The sequence below is a fragment of the Chiloscyllium punctatum genome, chromosome 14, assembly GCF_047496795.1.
Source record: "Chiloscyllium punctatum isolate Juve2018m chromosome 14, sChiPun1.3, whole genome shotgun sequence".
NCBI classification, from domain to species: Eukaryota; Metazoa; Chordata; class Chondrichthyes; order Orectolobiformes; family Hemiscylliidae; genus Chiloscyllium; species Chiloscyllium punctatum.
This window is the reverse complement of record NC_092752.1, coordinates 31,924,041-31,944,440: the sequence shown is the minus strand read 5'-3', so window position 1 is coordinate 31,944,440 and position 20,400 is coordinate 31,924,041. Positions and strand designations below refer to the sequence as shown.

The following is a 20,400-nucleotide window of genomic DNA, read 5'->3' as shown; positions in this document are numbered from 1 at the left end:
ATTGATGAAAGGATTGATTATTTCTATCCCTTCAGCAAAACAAGCCACAATTGACAATAAACAACTCCAAAAATGTCAGTAAAAACAAAAACCAAACCATATTAAAATAAATGCATGTAATTTTAATTCTCTTGACTCCAGAACAGTGATATTTAAAGAGAAGAAAAAGGTGGATGGAGAAACATTTAAAGGTACATGATTCTTACGGGGCTTGACAGGGTAAATGCTGAGAGGTAACTGACTCCTGCAGGAATGGCTAGGACCAGAAAGTATACTCTCAGAGCAAGGGGACACCCAATTAGGGCAGAGATGAAGAATTGTTCCTCTCAGAGGACAGTGAATCTGTGGAATTCCTTAACCCAGACAGTGATTAAAGCTGATAGATTTTTTAATATGTAAGGGAATTAGGGATTCATGGGGAAAAGGCAGGAAAGTGATGTTGAGGATTATTAAATTAGCTATGATCTCATTATATGACAGAGTAGACTCAATGGACCAAATGCCTACTCTGGTCCTACATTTTATGATATAAATAAGTCGAGGATTTAAAACTCCAGGTCAGTTAGCAAACAACTAGAGCCTACATAAAGTGGGAATTGAATTCAAATAAATTTTAGATCATATATCTAAAGGGGAGATCATTTGACATGGCCATCAGAATAAGTAGTAGTTTGTGTTCAAAGGTGTGGGTGGGGCAAATGCAAATCAGGAGACAGCTCAGGTGGAAGAGTACCAATGAGACAACTTGGTGAAATGTCAGTTTGGCAACAGAAATAGAATGGGAAACTCAAGTTTCTTCCAACTTTGCTACATTCTCCATGCTGAGTTCAGGTAAATCCTTTCATAAAAATATATAATTAATACACAGTAAGTAAAGTCATTGTGTTCAGACTGATTTCATTCAAAGTCTGTTCAATAAATGCAATGACAAAATATATGCAACACAATTACAGTAATAAGCAACAGTTATGACTTACTCTCTGGTAAAGGTTTTGGTCACTGGTGATCTGACTGGAGCTAATTCCTGCAATTCTTCAAATTCAGGTAAAGGTTTAATTTCCAATGGTGCAGGTTTAACTGTGGTACAAAAAATGCACATTAATATACTTGCTGTACAAAAAGAATGGGGAAATTGCTAGGTGTCATCATTTTATGTTCAGCATACAAAATGTTGAATGGTGCTAGTGGCATGTTTACTATTTAGAAAATCATTTAAAACTGGATAAGTATGAATGCATGTTAAAATTAATATTACAAAGATTAATTAAGATCATTGGGTGCTTCAGCAACTCGCTATTCAGTGGGTCAATGCATTGTTTTCAAATATATTTGACTAAGAAGTTTCAATTACATTTTGTGCTCTTGGACCGCAATGTATTATTCTTGTAATACCTGGAAAATGAGTTGACATGATGGAGAACATAGCTATTTCTCAATAAGTGTTGGGAAAACAAGAAATACGGCATTCCAACTACCTCTATCTCTCCATGAGGAGAAAGAGCAAGATCTGACAAAATCCTTGACACAGTCTTTGTTTAATTTCATGTAAACATCCATCTTAGGTTCTCAGAAATACAGGTTAAAATGTTTTGAATATATAACTAGTTTTGGAAAACTATATTGATGACTGCACAATATGAGAATCAACAAAAATCTTAGAATCAACAATTGTGTTGTGGAAACTGTTGGTGTTTGTCCCCAGCTAAACCAAGTTGAGTGCAAACCAGTCAGAAAATTTCATGATGTAGCTGTATTAATTAGAAACCAACAGCATCTGGTCTTTTAGTACCAATATCAAGTGCTGCAAAAAGCTTGCCTTGTGGACAAGGTGCTGAATTTACAAACCAGAAATACTGGTTGGAAGTTTTGCTGGCCAGTAACATTCACCAGAAATGAAAGCACACAGAGCCAGTGATTTTCCATCCATTCATATGAAATGCTGAAAAAAATGTGCGACATATATATTAATTTTTGATGTGTGCTGCTGGCTACGGAGACTTCCTTTAATATCAGAGGTCCAAAATTGTCCCTGATATATCACTCACGCAGTCAAGTTGAAATATACTATTCCTTTGAGTTCTGTACCAAACAACACTGAAGCACAGTCATGTTGAACTGGAGAGGAATACCAAACCCTTTTTTGTTAAAATCTGCCCATTTCCAAATGCACACACTAAAGTTTTATGTTTTATATATTGCCTGCTAATAAAACAAACTAGATGAAGCTGCAGGTTTAACTGTGGTACAAAAAATATACATCAATATAATTGCTGTAAAAAGATTAGGGAAATTGTTGGGTGTCATTATTTTACATTCAACGTACAAAATGTTGAATGATACTGGTGGCATGTTTACTATTTAGAAGAGGTATTTACCACTATTCTTCTTGTCCTAACACTGGAAGACAAGAGATCGCAAGGCAGGTTTCCGTTGGCTGCCCCAGGCTCAAAAGTACTTTAATTTATTATTTTTTTGCTTTATATCAATGTTGAATGTAAATTGTATACAAGTTTAAATAAACTAAATCAATTAGAATTCAAAATATATCCTCTAAATCATTTCACGATGATGTAGCTGTTCTGCATGCTCTCATCTGGACAGTAGAGGCCACTATAAACAAAGTTTGCATTTTATTGTTAAGTTCTCCTCAGATCAGTGTATGAAGTTATAAGACAATAGCTCGCTTTCATTCAGATACAATAACTGGACAAAAATGTTGTCCTTCTTTTTTGCTTTCAAGGTTAAAATGGAACTACTTTACTGATGATTTTAAAAAAAACCTTGTTTTAACAACTGCAATAACAGCCAGATAAGCTGTTGCACTAAGTATTTGATCATTTTAGACAATTATGGTTCATAAATAGCAAATTTAATAAATTATTCAGGAATATTTAGTCACCTTATAAAGGGATCAAAATATGCAATACAAGCCTAAAATACAGAGGTATAGTATCTAATGATTGAACAAGAAAGCAACTTGATGGGAGAATTAATTGCATAGTATCAATCATTACTGAAAGCTTAGTCAGTTAAAGTTCCAAGCCATTTTAATAGAGCATGCTGAACATTACCTACCCTTGTGTCGTCTTGGAGTAAAGTCACCTATGGTTTGAGTATCAGTTCGTTCTAAAACAGGTTTAGCTCTTATTATTTTAGGACTTTGACCTATTTGATGAGAAAAGAAGACTCTTCGGTTATACTTTTGCTCTGTAAAATGTTTGTGTAATGTTGGGCTTTTAGTGTAGCCAGTTAGCTTTGCTAAATTTGCAAGTGCAAGTGTTAACCAGCCGATCAAAAGCGATACAAGGCCCTTTGGCCAACCAGCCAGTCCTCATCAGGCTCATGCTAGAGATTTGAAGCACTTTTTAAAAAAAAAGATAGAGAGGCAAGAAGCTACAGCATGCTCATGTCTTATGCACTGTGAACAAAGCAGGCAACTACAACAAAGTAAGTGCAGAATATTCCCCAGGAGTACAGACAAACCTTTTTGAACCAAACAAACAACTGAACCTTCCTGTCACAATCACCAATATATTTCCTCCCATCCATTTGTTTTTCCAAAGGCTGGAGATTTACAGTTCTACTGGCATCACCTACCCTCAGATGTCTTTTCCTATGAAAAATGGCCACTTTAAATGTCTGAATTGTAAATATCTGAAGGAGATTGTGAGAGGGAGAAGGACCACACACTCTAACCTGGTTCTGTGCATAGATATCAGATACATATTGTACCAGGATTTGTGAGCTTAGCAATGACTGATTTTTGTCTACCCCCAGGTGCGAAGTACTGAGGTTAATTGAAAAGATAATCCATTTTCTTTTAGAATCTTTTTGAATTGCGTCACCAGAATTGCGAGCTGCTTATGCTGAGGAATGGAATACTTCCCTTGTCAGACAGTCATTGTCATCAGCAGTCACTTCTGTGTATTGCTAAGATGTAAGCAAAGCTTCCTCCACCAGTGCACCTAGCTCCAACTTCCAAGACATCCCATTTCTCCAATGGTGATGCATCTCCATTTTCCACATTGGCCATCTCATGGTCTGCATCATACAAATGACTGCCAAGTTGGTACAATTCTGAGTGTAGCACAAAAATCTATGTTACAAGTAAATTTTAAACCACATCATCCATCCTTTAGTCTATTAGTCATTTCCAGCAAACAGTTTCACTCCTATGTGGTTAGTTTAACAATCAAAGCCTGTTGGAGACATCAAGAAATTTGAAAGCCACATCCTCAATTTCAACCATTGCCTCAACCTCCAAAATTACATGGGAACTAACCACATTTATCATTGCCATTCAGACTAAGATTAAACACTTTTCTCAGAAAATATCTTGCAGCAAGTAGCCAACTATTTAACTCCTATGTAAAGTAATGATTTCAAGCTCAAGGACACTGGAAACTCAAACTGGTTTCTCTCATTTGAAGACAAGGAGACAAGGAGTAAAGCACCATGTGAAACAAAGGCTTCACTATGGTCTGAGGGAAGGGAGAAAAGAACCTGCCCTTTTTGTACTGTGTAGCCAGAACTTCCCAACTTCGTAATCCAGCAAACAAGGAGACCATACAGGATAGGAAGTTCCTGAATTTGATTGTTAATTAGGACAGAGGGTTGGACACCTGCCTGATCAGCCTGGACCAGGAGAAAGCCTTTGACAGGATATCACACAGGTATATGAGAGATGTTCTCTCCAAAATGGGCTTTGGGGAGGGAATCTGCAATTGGATCAGACTGCTCTACACCAACATTGAGACTGCACTGACAATCAATGGGTGGGAATCAGATAGCTTCCTAGTCAGATCTGGAGTCAGGCAGGGCTGCCCTCTCTCTCCTGCCTTGTTTGTGTGCTGCATAGAGCCATTTGCTGAGTCCATCAGGAAGGTTGCGAGCCTGAGAGGGGTGACTATTCCTGGCAGCGGGGGCCTACAGGTTAAGGCCTCCCTGTACATGGATGATGTCGCCGTTTTCTGCTCTGATCCTCTGTCCGTGCGCAGACTCATATGCATATGTGACCAGTTCGAACGGGCCTCGGGGGCCAAGGTAAACCGAGGCAAGAGCGAGGCCATGCTGGGCCGACCAATCCTCGATCCCCTTCACCGTCAGGACTGACCACCTGAAGGTGCTGGGTATTTGGTTCGGGGGGGGGGCTGGGGTGTGCGCCAAGTCTTGGGAGGAGCATATCAGCAAAGTGAGGCAGAAACTGGGCAGATGGAAGCTACGGTCGCTCTCCATTGTGGGAAAAAAACCTGGTTATCAGGTGTGAGGCACTGACATTGCTAGTATACGTGGCACAGGTCTGGCCTATTCCCAGAACCTGTGCCGTTGCAGTCACCCGGGCTATCTTCCAGTTTATATGGAGGTCAAAGATGGACCGGGTCCGAAGGGACTCGATATATAAAGATCTGGGCAACAGGGGAAAAAATACACCCAATGCCACCCTCACCCTGATGGCCACCTTTGTGTGTGGCTGCATCAAGCTGTGCGTGGATCCCCAGTACGCAAACACCAAGTGTCACTACATACTGAGGTTCTACCTGTCCCCGGTGTTGCGAAGGATGGGCCTGGCCTCGCTGCTGCGGAATGCTCCGAGTAGTTGGACCGTTCCGTATCACCTGTCCTTCGTGGAGAAGTTTATGAAGAAAAACACCTTTGATCACAAGTCCATCAGGAAGTGGTCAGCACGTAGCGTCCTTGAGACCCTTCGGGAAAAGGAGAGGGCGGATCCTATCGAGCGGTTCCCTGAGCAGACTGTCAAAGCCATTTGGCAGAATGCGTCATCGCCAGAACTTTCCAACAAGCACCAAGACATGGCTTGGCTGGTGGTGAGAAGGGCTCTGCCTGTGAGATCCTTTATGCACACCCGGGCTCTCAGCCGCACCACACGCTGCCCTCGAAGCGGCTGCGGGGGGGGGGGATGAGACTGTCACACACCTCCTTCTGGAATGTGCCTACGCAGAAGAAATCCGGAGAGGAATGCAGTGGTGTTTATCAAGGTTCGTCCCGAGCAGTGCCGTGACGCGGGACTCCGTGTTCTCCGGCCTGTTCCCCAGGATGCACACCGAGACGAACATCAACCGTGCCTGGAGGATCATCAACCTGGTGAAGGACACTCTCTGGGCAGTCCGAAACCTGTTGATCTTCCAGCTGAAGGAGTTGACCCCGACTGAGTGTTGCAGACTGGCACATTCCAAGGACCAGGACTATATTTTGAGGGACGCACTGAAGCTTGGGGCAGCTGCCGCCAAGGCGCGGTGGGGAAAGACCACCGTGTAACATCTGCCTGCCTAAAGAAGAACAGGGGGCCCGCGCAGTCATTTGGGCTCTGCTGACACCTCAGCTAAAAATGTAATCGTACAGACCTGTATATAGGAATGATTACTCTGTTTTCGGTATGCAAACAAATGGAATGTTTACATATGTATGGCATGTTCAGTTGTATAGATCAAAGTATTTTATAAATAAAGTATATTTTTGAAATTTAAAAAAATTAGCAGAGTGAACTGATATCAATATTGAGTAATGTGAAGATGGCACCCCTTGGGGAGAAATTCAGCATGTTTCTGCTCCTAAAATGTTGTTCAGGGATCCCAGGTGGAGCTTCATATGTAGCTATCAGTTTCAGGAAGAATTAGTGCAGAAGAAAATATAAGTGTGAACGGTGGAAATCGGTGGTAAAACAGACAGCATTTGTGAAGAGAGATAAATAGTTAACATTTCAGACTGAAATTTTTATAAGAACTGGAATGTTAGGAATGTAATAGGCTTTAATCACATATCAAGGCTGAGAAGGAGGGATGGGGAAGGGGAAAATAACAAAAAGGGATGATTTTGATATGAGAAATTAAACATCAAAAAGGGTGATGATATGAGGCAAAAGAGGGTGGTAACAGGACATCTGACATAACAAATATGCACTTAGAGAACCTGTAAATGAGAAGGGCAGAATCATCACCAATTGCAGCTATTCAAAAAAAAATTAGGGCATGACTTTTAATCTGAATTTGTTAAGAATCAATGCAAAGTCCAGAGGTCTGTAAAGAATCTCTTTGGAGGATCAAATTCTGATCTTCAAGGTTATGGTGAGTTTCAATGGAATAGTACAAGACACCAAAATCAGAGTTAGAATTGAACAAAGAATTAAAGTGACAGGCTTGGTGCCATACTTTATAGACTGAGCAGGTGTTTCATAAAGTAGTTACAGAATCAGAGTTTGGTCTCCCTGTTATAGAGGGGATTGTACGGTAAGCAGTGGACTAAATTTAAAAGCAGCATAAGAACCTGAAGAAACATTTGGGGCCTGGAATTTTGGAAAGGGAAGAGGTAAAAAGCCACTCTTAATGTCTCCTGTGCTTTCCTGAGAAGGTGCTGTGATCCATAGAGTTGGTGTGAGGATCCCGGTGCCCTTCAATTTTAGGATTCTGAACGAACTTCCACAAATGCCCTGGTCCACTCTTCAAATATTTGTTCATTGTTCAATTCAATTCTCTATTTACAGTCATCTACAGGTTGTTCTGCTAGAATGCATGTTTCATTAACACAATTGATGAATCGGGACACTGTTTCTAAAGTACGAAATTTAAAAATGAGTGTTGGCTATATGAGATTGCATAGTCAACATGACTAAAAGGCAGAAAGAGTGTAGGAAGGCAGTGCAGATGTCCCCTGTGGTCATCTTCCTCTAAAACAGGTATACCGTTTTAGATACTGTTGGGGGAGATGGCTCACAAAGGGAGGGCAGCAGTTGCCAAGATCATGGCACCGTGGTGGGCACTGCTGTTCAGAAGGGTGGAAAAAAACCCATAGGCCCATAGTCATAGAGGATTCCATTGTAAGGGGGGGTAGATAGGCGGTTCTGTGGCTGTAAACGAGACCCCCAGATGGTGTGTTGCCTCCCAAGTGCTCGCGTCAGGGATGTCACCGATCAGCTGCAGACCATTCTGAAAGGGGAGGGTGAACAGCCACATGGTGCACATTGGCGCCAATGATATAAGTAAAAAAACAAGAAAACAGGTCCTGAAAGCAGAATTTAGGGAGCTAGGAGAGAAGTTAAAGAGGAGGACCTCAAAAGGTAGTGATCTCGGGATTGCTACCAGTGCCATGTGCTAGCCAGCGTAGAAATGAAAGAATAGGCAGGATGAACATGTGGCTTGAGGGACGGTGTAGGAGGAAGGGGTTCAGATTTGTGGGACATTGGGACCAGTTCTGCGGAAGGTGGGACCAATACAAAATGGAGGTCTACATCTGAACCTGACCGGAACTAATGTCCTTGGGGGGAGTTTTTGCTACTGCTGTTGGGGAGGTTTTAAACTAATGTGGTAGGGGGCTGGGAGCCAGAAGAGAAGACTGCTAGACAGTGAGACTGGAGACTAAGGATCACAAAGTCAGCATTACCAAGGGGAAGAGTAGGCCGAGAGCAGATGAACGCAAAAGAACTGGCAGCCTGAAGCGCATATACTTTAATGCAAGGAGTGTAGTGGGTAAGGCAGATGAACTTAGGGCTTGGATTGGTGCCTGGGAGTATGACATTATTGCGACTGCAGAGACTTGGTTGAAGGAAGAGGATGACTGACAACTAAATGTTCCAGGATATAGATGCTTCAGACAGGACAGGGAGGGAAGTAAAAGGGGTGGAGGGAAAGGAGTTGCATTGCTGGTCAGGGATGATATCACAGCTGGGCTAAAGGCGACTCTATGGAGGGCTTGAACAGTGAGATGTTATGGGTGGAGCTGAGAAATAAGAAGGGTGCAGTTACACTGGTGGAGCTGTATTACAAGCCTCCCAACAGTGAGCGTGAGATAGGAGAACCAATAGGTAAACAGATCATGGAAAGATGTCGAGGCAACAGGGTGGTGGTGATGGGAGATTTTAATTTTCCCCAACATTGACTGGAATACACTTAGTATCAGAGGACTGGATGGGGCAGAATTTGTAAGGAGCGTCCAGGAAAGTTTTCTAGAGCAGTATGGCAATTGTCCGACAAGAGAAGGGGCCATTTTGGACCTGATGTTGGGGAATGAGCCAGGCCAGGTTGTAGAAGTTTCAGAGGTGCATTTCTTTGGAAATAGTGACCATAATTCTGTAAGTTTTAGAATACTCAGACAAAGATGAGAGTGGGCCTAAGGGACAAGTACTAAACCGGTCCAAGGCCAATTATATCAAAATTAGGCAGGAGCTGGGAAATGTGAATTGGACACAGCTATTTGACAAAGTCCACATTTGATATGTGGGAGGCTTTCAAAGATAGGTTGAAGACAGTGCTGGATAGGGGCACGTCCCTTTGAAAACAAGGGATAGGAAAGGCAAGATTAGTGAACTGTGGATGACAGGAGAAATCGTATGACTAAGAGGAAAAGGAAGCGTACATAAGGTCCAGGCAGCTAAGAATAGAATGGGCCTTGGAGGAATAACAGGAGAGCAGGACCATTCTTAAACAAGGAATCAAGCAGGCTAAAAGGGTCATGAAATAGCTTTGGCAAGCAGAAATAGGGAGAATCCCAAGGCCTTTTATTCTTATATAAGAAGCAAGAGAGTAATCAGAGAAAGGGTTGGTCCACTAAAGGATAAGGAAAGAAGGTTGTGTGTAAAACCTGAGAAAATGGGTGAGATTCTTAATGATTACTTTGCATCAGTGGTACACTGAGGAACAGATGGTGATGAATGCTGAGATTAGAGATAGAAGTTTGTTTACTCTGGATCATGTTGACAGAAGGAGGAAGATGTGTTGGGTAATCTAAAGGATATTAAGGTGGACAAATCCCCAGGACTGGATGGGATCTATCCCAGGTTGCTGAGGGAGGCGAGAGGGGAAATAGCTGGGGCCCTGACAGATATCTTTGTAGCATCCTTAAACACAGGTGAGGTGTCAGATGACCGGAGGTCTGCTCATGTTGTCCCCCTGTACAAGAAGGGTAGTAGGGATATTTCAGGTAACTACAGAGCAGTGAGCCTGACATCAGTGGTGGGAAAGTTGCTGAAGAAGGTACTGAGGGATAAAAAAAAATTGGAAAAGAATGGGCTTATCAGTGATAGGCAACATGGATTTGTGTGGGAGAGGTTGTGTCTTACCAACTTAAGAGTGTTCTTTGAGGAAGTGACCAAGTTGATTGATGAAGGGTAGCAGATGTCATATACATGGATTTTAGTAAGGCGTTTGATAAGGTTCCCCATGGTAAACTAATGGAGAAAGTGAAGTCACATGGCAAGCAGGGTATTCTAGCTAGGTGGATAAAGAACTGGTTGAGCAACAGGACACGGAGTAATAGTTGAAGGGAGTTTCTTGAAATGGAGAAAGGTGATCAGTGGTGTTCCACAGGGATCAGAGCTGGGGCCACTGTTGTTTGTAATATGCATAAATGATCTGAAAGAGGGCATTGTTGGTCTGATCAGTAAGTTTGCAGATGAGACAAAGATTGGTGGAGTAGCAGAAAACATAGGAGACTGTCAAAGAATACAGGAGAATATAGACATATTGGAGAGTTGGGCGGAGAGGTGGCAGATGAAGTTCAATCCAGGCAAATGTGAGGTGATGCATTTTGGGAAGTCTAATTCTAGAGTCAACTATACTGTAAAAGGAAGAGCCTTGGGAAAGGTTGATGAGCAGAGAGATCTGGGAGTTCAGGTCCATTGTACCCTGAAGGTGTCTGCACAGGTGGATAGAGTGGTCAAGGCGGCATATGGTATGCTTGCCTTCATCAGTTGGGGTATTAAGTATAAGAGCTGGCAGGTCATGTTAAAATTGTACAAGACTTTGGTTTGGCTGTATTTAGAATACTGTGTACAGTTCTGGTTGCCACATTACCAAAAGGATGTGGACACTTTGGAGAGGGTGCACAGAAGGTTTACGAGGATGTTGCCTGGTATGGAGGTGCTAGCTATTGAGTAGGTTAGGGTTGTTTTCATTAGAGAAAAGGAGATTTGAGGGGAGTCCTGATTGAGGTCTACAAAATCATGAAGGTATAGTCAAGGTAGATAGAGATAAGCTTTTTCCCAGGGTGAGGGATTCAATAACTAGAGGTCATGCATTCAAGGTGAGAGGTGAAAAGTTTAAGGGGGATATACATGGCACGTACTTTACACAGAGGGTGGCCTGTGCCTGGAACGTGTTACCAGCAGAGGTAGTAGAGGCAGGCACGGTAGATTCATTTAAGGTGCGTCTGGACAGATGCATGAGGAGGTGGGAGCAGAGGGATACAGATGCTTAGGAATTGGGCGACAGGTTTAGACAGTGGAATTGGATTGACTCAAAGGGCCTGTTCCTGGGCTGTAAATTTTCTTTGTTCTCTTTTTCTAATCCCTTTCAAGTACATTCCTGTACTAAGTATTTTGGATTTTGCTATCTCTTCACTACTTTCAGTGCCAAATATTTCACTAATGCTGCTTTAGTTGTTGTGAAAAATCCAATCAAGGCCATTTTCTCACTAGCTTTTTATACCTATAAATATAACAGATGCCCATTTCCCTCCATAATATGCCAACTATCAGAGATTTGCAAAGGATGGGCAGGAGAAATAATGTTAATCCCATTTCACAATGATAAACTCACTGCCTTTCTCAGATAGCTGCACATTCTTTTTGTTTCCTCTGATTAAAGAGTTAACAATGGAGTGGCGCACCAACTTCATCATGCTGATATGCTAAAAATCCAACATAGACTGAAGGAGAGTTTTTTCTCTCTATTGGTTGCAAGGGTTTTTGCAAAAGACATTTGGTCAATCTGACATACAGTTTCCAGTGAGAACTAAACAAAACTGACAAAAAGGTTGGTTCAAAATGGGAAAACAATGAAATGGTTAATGGAGGGGTGGGGTTGTGAATAGGATAGAAACATCAGTACAACTTGGAGCATTCTTTGCAGTTTGGGGGTAAAGTTCATTTTTCCAGCAGGGTAAAAGGAGCTTTCATCTGCACTGACGTACCAGACCTGACTGAACCCATCAAATGACCCAAGTGAAAGTGTTTAACTGCTTTGCATTGCATAACCATACAGCACAATTGCAAAATATCCACAATTTCCACAGAATTCACAAAATCTGTAATCAGACAAGTATATCTTTTTACCTTGATAAATTCAAATAAAAATTAGTAATCCTCATAGGCTACCCTATCAAACTGCTTACTGAAAGCAGGAACAAATCAATTTGAAAAACTTTCTGAAAACAGTTATTGCTACAGTTCCTTTGCCATGTTACAATGAGTTCTCAATTGATAAAACTGCAAAGAAAGTTCAAATTCGAAACTATATTTTTCCAACAATGATTTTACACTCCACAATACTGCTATGCAATCAAATGAAACAGGACTATTTGGAACTACAATGTTATAAGTTTGTGAGTGCCATTGATTCCACATAATAATTACATTTTATGACTCAGAGGTCAGTACAAACATACATCTTAGCTCATCACAACACATTTCTAATAGATACAAAGTCTTCTCCAAGGAAAAATTGATTTCAAGCTAATATTTTTTTCCAGACAGCCATACCAAACATTAAGGCTAATAAAATAAATTACCGATCTTACATAATCTGCTCCCTACGAAGGAAAATCAATCAATCAATCAGGATATCTAGATTTCATACCGCCTGCCTCACAATACCTTAAGCAGTACCAAATGTACCTGAGAATATAGTTTCTTTCATAATCATTTGCATATGTTTCACCAAAATTCACAGGAAACCTAGTGGATAATGAATAGACAATTTCAGACGTGCCTCACATGGGGTTTTTCGAGGTTTTTTTTTAAAAAAGCTCACAGCAATTGCATATTTACAAAACTCAAACAATGTGGATATTCTGGAATTAATTCCATACATGATGCTCCCTATTCCAACATTTCCAAGTTGACACACAAATCTGATAATCCATGTATTTCTCATCATTATTTAACAATTGGGAAAACACTCCCAGTTTGCGATAACATTTCTGATCACAAATCCAAGTACCATAAAATCAATAAACCACAAGCACCAGTTATGGTAACAACACAAGAGCACAAATTTTGTGTCTTTCAATCTACATGAGACTGTAAGTCACTGATAGTTACTGACCCAGGCACTTTTATCACATTAAATGTGAACACATACCAACACAACATTAGATTCTTCATCAAAATCTAAAGTGCTATTCTGATTGGAATTTGGCCTTATAAAAGACTTAATAGGCAACTGCCAGACATTTTGAAAAAAATGTAAGCACCCAAATAAAAATTATTCAAAATAGACTGTTTTCTGCCACTGTAGCAATGTAATTTCGGCTCAGTAACAGAATATGAAAACTTGCTTTCAATTTAGAAGTTTAAATTTGATCTACAATCAAGCTATTGGGTTAGAATACTGTACTTTTTGAGGGGAAAATTATCCCTCAAAGGAATGGTGACGACATACTCCCTCCACTCTGATCACCACATCAGTCTACCATTGAGAAGCAGGGGCATTGCAAGACATGGAGCTTTGATTACTTGGAAGCAAAGGATAAAGAAATAAGCCAGTGGGTAGAAATGTGATTTAAGCAGATTATTCAGGTAATGTTCTTCGAAGTTTAACATGCATACATTGTCACTAGGATTTTATTGAACCATAACAAATCATATTTGTGCTGTGTGTACGTAAGTGTGAAAAACACCCAGCAAAACAATTGTAGGTTTTGGCTTTTCAAACTTGGATGGTGTTCAGATTATTTGGAGCTGTAATACACTAGGGTCAGGTGTTGAGATGGGAGTAACAGATAATACTGAAAGTCCAAGCAAGAAAAATCAGCCCTGGAAGATTGTTAGTCTTTCCTCTTCCGATAGATATTAGCATCGAGATGCCAAACATGCCTAGTGACAATAGTGATGCAAGAAACTTCAATTCACTTCCTAATGAAACGGAAAAATAATTTTTACATATTACTTTAATGCAGTTATTGTTAAAATTAACCCAAGGTCTTGGCAGCAAATGCAATGTGATTCAAGTATAAACTCAGCTAGTAGCATCCTCCACCAATAATAGCTATACAATAGAAGCATTTTGCAGCAAGGTGTACTTAAAGCCCAGGTACAACAACACATCATATTTATAAAAACAGACAATATTCCAAAAACAAAGCAGAACATTTTGGCATTTCACAATTTCTAAAGCTTGCAGTAGCTTAAGAGAAAGTAGCTATATCACTAACTGATAAACAAATCAAGTGGTTTAATGTAAAAATGTGAGTTTGAACATACTGTCAATTACAAAGCAATTTTGATTGCGCAATTAAATTGTGCAACATTTGGCTGGATAATACCATTGTTTGATCACAAGCTTGAAAAACTCTTAAAAGTTGAAAAATCTGATAGAACAATGAAAAATCATTCAAAAAAATCTACATACGGCATGATTCACTGTTGCAAGTAATTTAATGTAAACACACAAAAGCATTTAAGACTACAGATGGTCATGTAACACCTTTATTTTCCACAAAAATTAAAACTAGATTTCTCTGATTAGAGTTACTGGAAAAGATTTCCATATATTAAGCCAATAACTTATTTTGAATCCAATTTATAATCAAATTGGCACTGCAGTCAGTTAGTAGCTTCTATGAAAATTTATTTTCTTTTACAAATCAAACATCTATTTTCAAACTATTTTCACTCTAAAGTCTCCAACTTCAACGTGGGAATTAGAGTCGCTTAATGTTGGAGTTCCGCAAGGAACTGAACAGCAAATAATTCAAAACAATTTGATTTTGAATGTCCAAGTAAAAATTGTTCACTTTTTCAAATTTTTCTGCAATGAATCAGAGCATATTAAGATATTTAGGTTCTATAATTTTGTATTTTTTTTTACACCCAAAAAGGTGTTTAGAACATGTTAAATGCTAACAACCTGAATCAAATGAAGGCAATACTGAACTACTCTTACCTTTTCTGTCAGGTTTAAGATTCCTGTCCACTGGTGGTGGCTGACAATCAGCAGTAGGAACAGGCCTCCTGGGAGGGGTTTTTGGGCTAACCCTGAAACCCATGTGTGCCGGAGGTGGGACCTGCATTCCCAGTGCAGGGAAATCAAAAGGACCAGGTGTCATAGCTACATAGTTAGTGTCCTGGATTGGTTCAGGGTGGCTGGTTGTCTGAAGGCGTGGTGGAGAATTGGCATCCATAGGTACGTAGTTCTGGTCAGCTTCTTCATTGCACAAACTTGCCAGTGGCATCATACCCTTTTTTTGCTTAAAATTGAAAGGGGTAGAAACAAAGTTCTTTTAAAGTTAAATCAAGTCATCAATTTACTATGTTTTTAGTTTAAAAAAAAACACAGGACACCATTCTTCCTAATATCATCCTACTCACTTGGCAGAATTCTCACCTCAGAATCAGAAACTGTTCAAACCTTGCTGCCGACTAGAGTATGAGCAATAGACTGACACTGCAGTGTGGTACTGAGGACATTCTGCTTTGTTAGAGATGTACATCAATAATCCAGGTGGAATGTGGAGTTTTCTAGGTGTTCTTAAATAAATGCACCCTAAACAGATGAACTAGGTACTTATTTGAATACTGTTTGCAAGACCGTGCAATTGGAAATTCATTAAGCACATTGCTGCGGAAACGTTTAAGTAAATAGTGTAAAAAAAATTAGGCGAACAGCCCAAGCCTCTATGGTTCGGGCTATCTGATCCTCTTGTCATTGGAATCATGGAAGTGTGGCCAGGGAAATATTGGGATTCCAAAGTGTGAACTTCTGATGTAAGCAGTGACATGTGCAGACTTCACCAGAGGGCTGAGGTCATTCAGTGACATAAATTGAGTTGGAAACCTCTCCCCATAATCGGAAGATTCGAGTCTGTGTCTTTAAGCTTTGAAACCAAAATGGTTACAGTGATAATTAAACACAGTCAGATGATGGCTTACATTAGTATACATAGAACATACTTACTAGGTAGCTACTAAACCCTTCCCCAAGATCGACTGAATTTGAAAATGTTCGTGGAATATCATAACTATCTTGAGGACCACAGTCTGTAATAGAAGGGGTTTCAAGATTGAGGTTACTAAAACAAACTCACCAGAAAGAATATAGAACACTAGCAACAGAAAATTAAAAAATCAAAATTAATGGTTTGAACCGCAACCTTTGAAATGGCGTCCCTATAAAACGGAAGCCAATGTCACTTTTTGTAGCCTTTGTTACAGAATTACACAGAATTTTAAGTATTTCACAGTTGAACATACTACAGGTTTAAAATCAGCTGTTTGTCTATAACTGGCAGATGTCTAAAAGTGAATTTTGTAATGCCAACCTAAGTTCATGTGCTAAAATTTTACAATTGAAAATAAGAGTTTTAAAGTCACAAAGAAATGGCTTTGTTATGAATGCAATTGCACAGGATGTACTTAATGACACTGTTTTAATTCAACCTTCACTCTCTTTCATTTTGAGGCTATATCATACTGACAGGCTTTTCAAAGCAGAAATGTACTCCAACACTGACCTGATATTTTTTGTAAAGAGTAGATACAGCAGCAAGTTTTCATTTCGGAAAGGAAAATGTTAAAAAGGCTCGAGAGCGACCAGTGAGTCAGTGTGGACACAGTGTGTCACAGCATGGCATAATTCCAGTTTATAACAAGAACTGGCTATGTGGCACACTGTCCATCTGAGGAGGAGAAACAAAAATGAGGTGCCTCCTCAAAGGGAGGAATCTACCGATGCACTCATGCATGCTTCCTTCTCTCTGGTTACAGCAGCATTCTTTGTTTTAGCTGGAGGAGGTTACATCGTATGAGCTAATTAGAGAACGATGCTGCCAGTTAAAGTTAACATATCCAATGTTCCCCAAAGACTGACAATATTTCAGAAATTGTGATTCATTTGCATAATATATTAAAAGCATTACTCCAACCTGGACTCACCACAAATGGAAAATTTTAACTTAACTTGCATTGAATTTGATGATTTAATAAACCATTGCAGGAAGATAAAAAGCTTGAAATGGGGGAAAAGTTGGAATACAATCTGACTGCTGCAACTTTCCAATTAGAGTCAGCCATTTATATTGCACTGTGGCAATCACTTCACATCCAGGATCACCAAACTCTGTGTCAACATTCGTACTTGACAAATAAGACTTCAGCCGCTGTCGTCAAAGCACAAATCGTTTTTCAGATTGGACAAAAGCCAAGTTTCCTGTACCATACAACAAAATAGAGTCATAGAGGTGTACAGCAAGGAAACAGACCCTTCCATCTATCTTGTCCATGCTGACCAGTTATTCTAAATAAATCTAGTTCCATTTGCCAGCATTTGGCCCCTATCCCTCTAAACCCTTCCTATTCGTATACTCATCCAGATGCCTTTTAAATGTTGTGTAATTGTACCAGTCTCCACCACTTCCTCTGGCAGCTCCATACATGCATTACCCTCTGCGTGAAAATGTTGCTCCTTAGGTCCCTTTTAAATCTTTCCCCCACTCACCTTATACCTATGCCCTCTAGTTCTGGACTTCCCCACCCCAGGGAAAAGACCTTGTCCATTTACCCTATCAATGCCCCTTGTGATTTTATAACCCTCTATAAAAGGTCATTCCTCAGCCTCCGACACCCCAAGGAAAATAGCCCCAGCATATTCAGCCTCTCCCAATATCTCAAACCCTCCAACCCTGACAATATCCTTGTGAATATTTTCTGAATCCTTTCAAGTTTCACAACATCCTTCTCAAAGCAGGGAGACCAGAACCTACACATTGTTGTAATATAATAAATTATTACATATTTCAGAGAGAGGAGGGTGGGATAAAATGAAAAAATTAGCCTTGTTAGCACTTCACATCACACATCATTCCAATCGGACAACAAATTAATGGCAGTATGTGAACACACACCTGGCTGGCTTAGCTCCAGAATACTGGTGGCAGAAGTATCTGAAACTTTAAACAGGTTAATGCCAACATTGTTAGTAGAACAAACTTAGAAACAAAACAATTTGAAAAAAGTATGATTGATTCATAAACACTGTTGCCTGAGGCACTATCCCACACATTAAACTCTAGAATTACACAATGGGACAATTTTTCTTTATTATGTGATACAATTGAGACCATGACATAGTTCCTTGTTCCAAAGAGCTGACATTCACTTATAATGGCTGCATAATAGGCTCAGAGAAACATGTACTGAAGTTGCTAATGGACAAGCTCAGACATGAGTTAGGCTTGTGATGGAGGCATGACTAATAGATTTCTCTTCAGAAACTTTGAAGAAATCTGTCCATGTTAAAGCAATGTCATAACAGTCAACGGCATTTCTGAATCATGTCTATCAACAGATGAACATAACTTGCATTTTATACAGTAGAGTACATTTTAAACACTGAAAGCCAAGTCCCTTGGTTTTTAACATTTATGTAAATTATATATTATTCTGAAATAGGCTTACAATGGAAAAAGATGCTCTTCCCAGGAACTGAATTTTCTCCTTCAAAACTTGTCTCCACTCTATAAATCTCAGTAACAAGGCATTTGACAGTAAAGATTTCAGGGTGAATCTGAGCACTAGAATTCCTCATACCACGAAATTTTATTCCTGAGTCATACTTCTGGACAAGTATGAGTTTGTCAACATTTTGGCTTTTATAAAAAATCTTCATGACTTGTCCTTTTTGTTACAACTTCAAGTTTCAGAAAAAGTACTTTCCCTCAACCCCACTTCCTTCCACTCTTCATCTAAAGGCATTGATCAAATATAATTGTGTGGATGTCTAGTACCTCAAGCAGTTCTTGAGAGTTTATTACTGACTCAATAGCAAATGCTGTTAGATTTGTCAAACAGACGGAATCACAGACTAGCCTCAATCCTGCCCACACTGACATATTATTTTTGCAGGAAAGAGCATTGTGTAGCAGTCAGAACAGGCAGCTGCTTTACTTTTCCTTCCATTAACCCTGGAGTAGTGAGGACAACCACACTAATCTTGCAATCCCAGCTGCAACCAGATACCTCGGTACAACCTGGCAATTCAACCCAAGACCTTCGTGGTCTTTGTAGAATTCAGTGAATAAACAGAGAGATCAGAGAAAGTATATATTGAACCGACCTTTTCTTAGCCAATGGCCTTCGACAGTGCCAATGGTATTGCTTCGAAGAGTTTTGCCTGACGTTGGAACGCTGTAATTAGTATCAGCCTCTGAGGATGATCGAGGTACAAAATAGGTGTCCACAGGTGAACGGTCATGAGATAGAGAAGGTTTTGGTGGGCGAGGTGGAGGAACATCTGGTATAGGTTCTAACTTTGAGCAACTTTGACTCAGGGTCCCCTCCATAGAAGACCGTGGAATCTGGTAAGTACCTCCAGGTGTTGGTGGAATATCATAACAGACAGATAACTGTCTCATTTGAATTTCCAGGCCAGATATCCTTGAGGGCGTATTAAATACACGTGAATCACCTTCACTATCAGCAATCAATGGGGAGCAAGTTCCAGCAATTAGGTCTTGAGAATAACTCCTTGGCAGGTTATAAAGGCTTGAATCTGTAGATGTGGAAGTAATTCTGGGTGGCGGAGAATCATAAAAGCTTTGCTGTGAAAAGAAGCCATTTATAGCCTGTTTAGATGCAGGGGGTGCTGGGGGTTTGTGTGAAGGTACATTGTCATTGCAGTCAGTTTCTGATGATGTGGACTTGGTCAAAGAATCTGCATGAAACCTGAAAAACAAACCAGAAAACCTCAAAAACTGTTCATTATGTTAATACCATAACAAAGGTTAGAAAAGTAATGAGTCGAAAATCAAGCTCCAACTAGCAGTTTTTGGTGATTACTGATTTGGTGGGGGAGGGGGGAGGTAATTTAGCAACCCCAACTTTTCTTCTGGATAATCTACAAGTTAGAATACCTAGTTGAATTTTTTAAAATTGTTAAAACAGGAAATGACACAGAAAACAAGCGTTCAGTGCTGATCTCACGTGCTTCAATTTAACCAATTATGAAAGAAAGGGTAGGGCTGCTACCAGCATACACAGTAAATAATCACTTCAATCAGCAGACAGAAGAAAGTAAATTCATCGGAATGCATACATGCAGACAAGGAATTTTGCAGTTCAACTTCCAATCAGATTTCAGTGCCTTGGTGAGAATTTTTCACCCAAATGTAAACCAATGAGTCTCCATAAACCCATTATCCAATACTCTACTGTCTTACCTTGCATCAAGTCCTACTCATTATTAACCCTGTCCTCACAAATGTCTAATGAAACTCTACTGCCCCAGTGCCTCCGAATGTAAAATTCCCATCCTGATGTTCAAATGAAAAGCTCTTTTACCCAAGCAGATTACAGTCCTCAGTAAGTGCAAATAGTACTTTAAGTACTAATTTCTGTAGAAGATCTATATATATATATCTACACAAGAGCTGCTGGACAGAAACAAATTATTTAAAACA

General features: G+C 40.0%; 1 protein-coding gene across 12 annotated transcripts in view; it reads right to left on the bottom strand.

Annotated features, from left to right (window-relative positions):
• gab1 (GRB2-associated binding protein 1) overlaps positions 1 to 20,400 on the bottom strand; it is a 235,421-nt gene that overhangs the window by 9,545 nt on the left and 205,476 nt on the right. For 6 of the 12 annotated variants that reach the window (XM_072584139.1, XM_072584140.1, XM_072584138.1 and 3 more), the window contains 6 exons: positions 19,059 to 19,666; positions 17,848 to 17,892; positions 15,903 to 15,985; positions 14,892 to 15,195; positions 3,076 to 3,165; positions 978 to 1,077 (listed from right to left, as the gene is read on the bottom strand). In XM_072584139.1, coding sequence (XP_072440240.1) covers positions 978 to 1,077; positions 3,076 to 3,165; positions 14,892 to 15,195; positions 15,903 to 15,985; positions 17,848 to 17,892; positions 19,059 to 19,666 — 1,230 coding nt within the window. The other 6 variants (XM_072584141.1, XM_072584144.1, XM_072584145.1 and 3 more) reach the window with 4 other exon arrangements.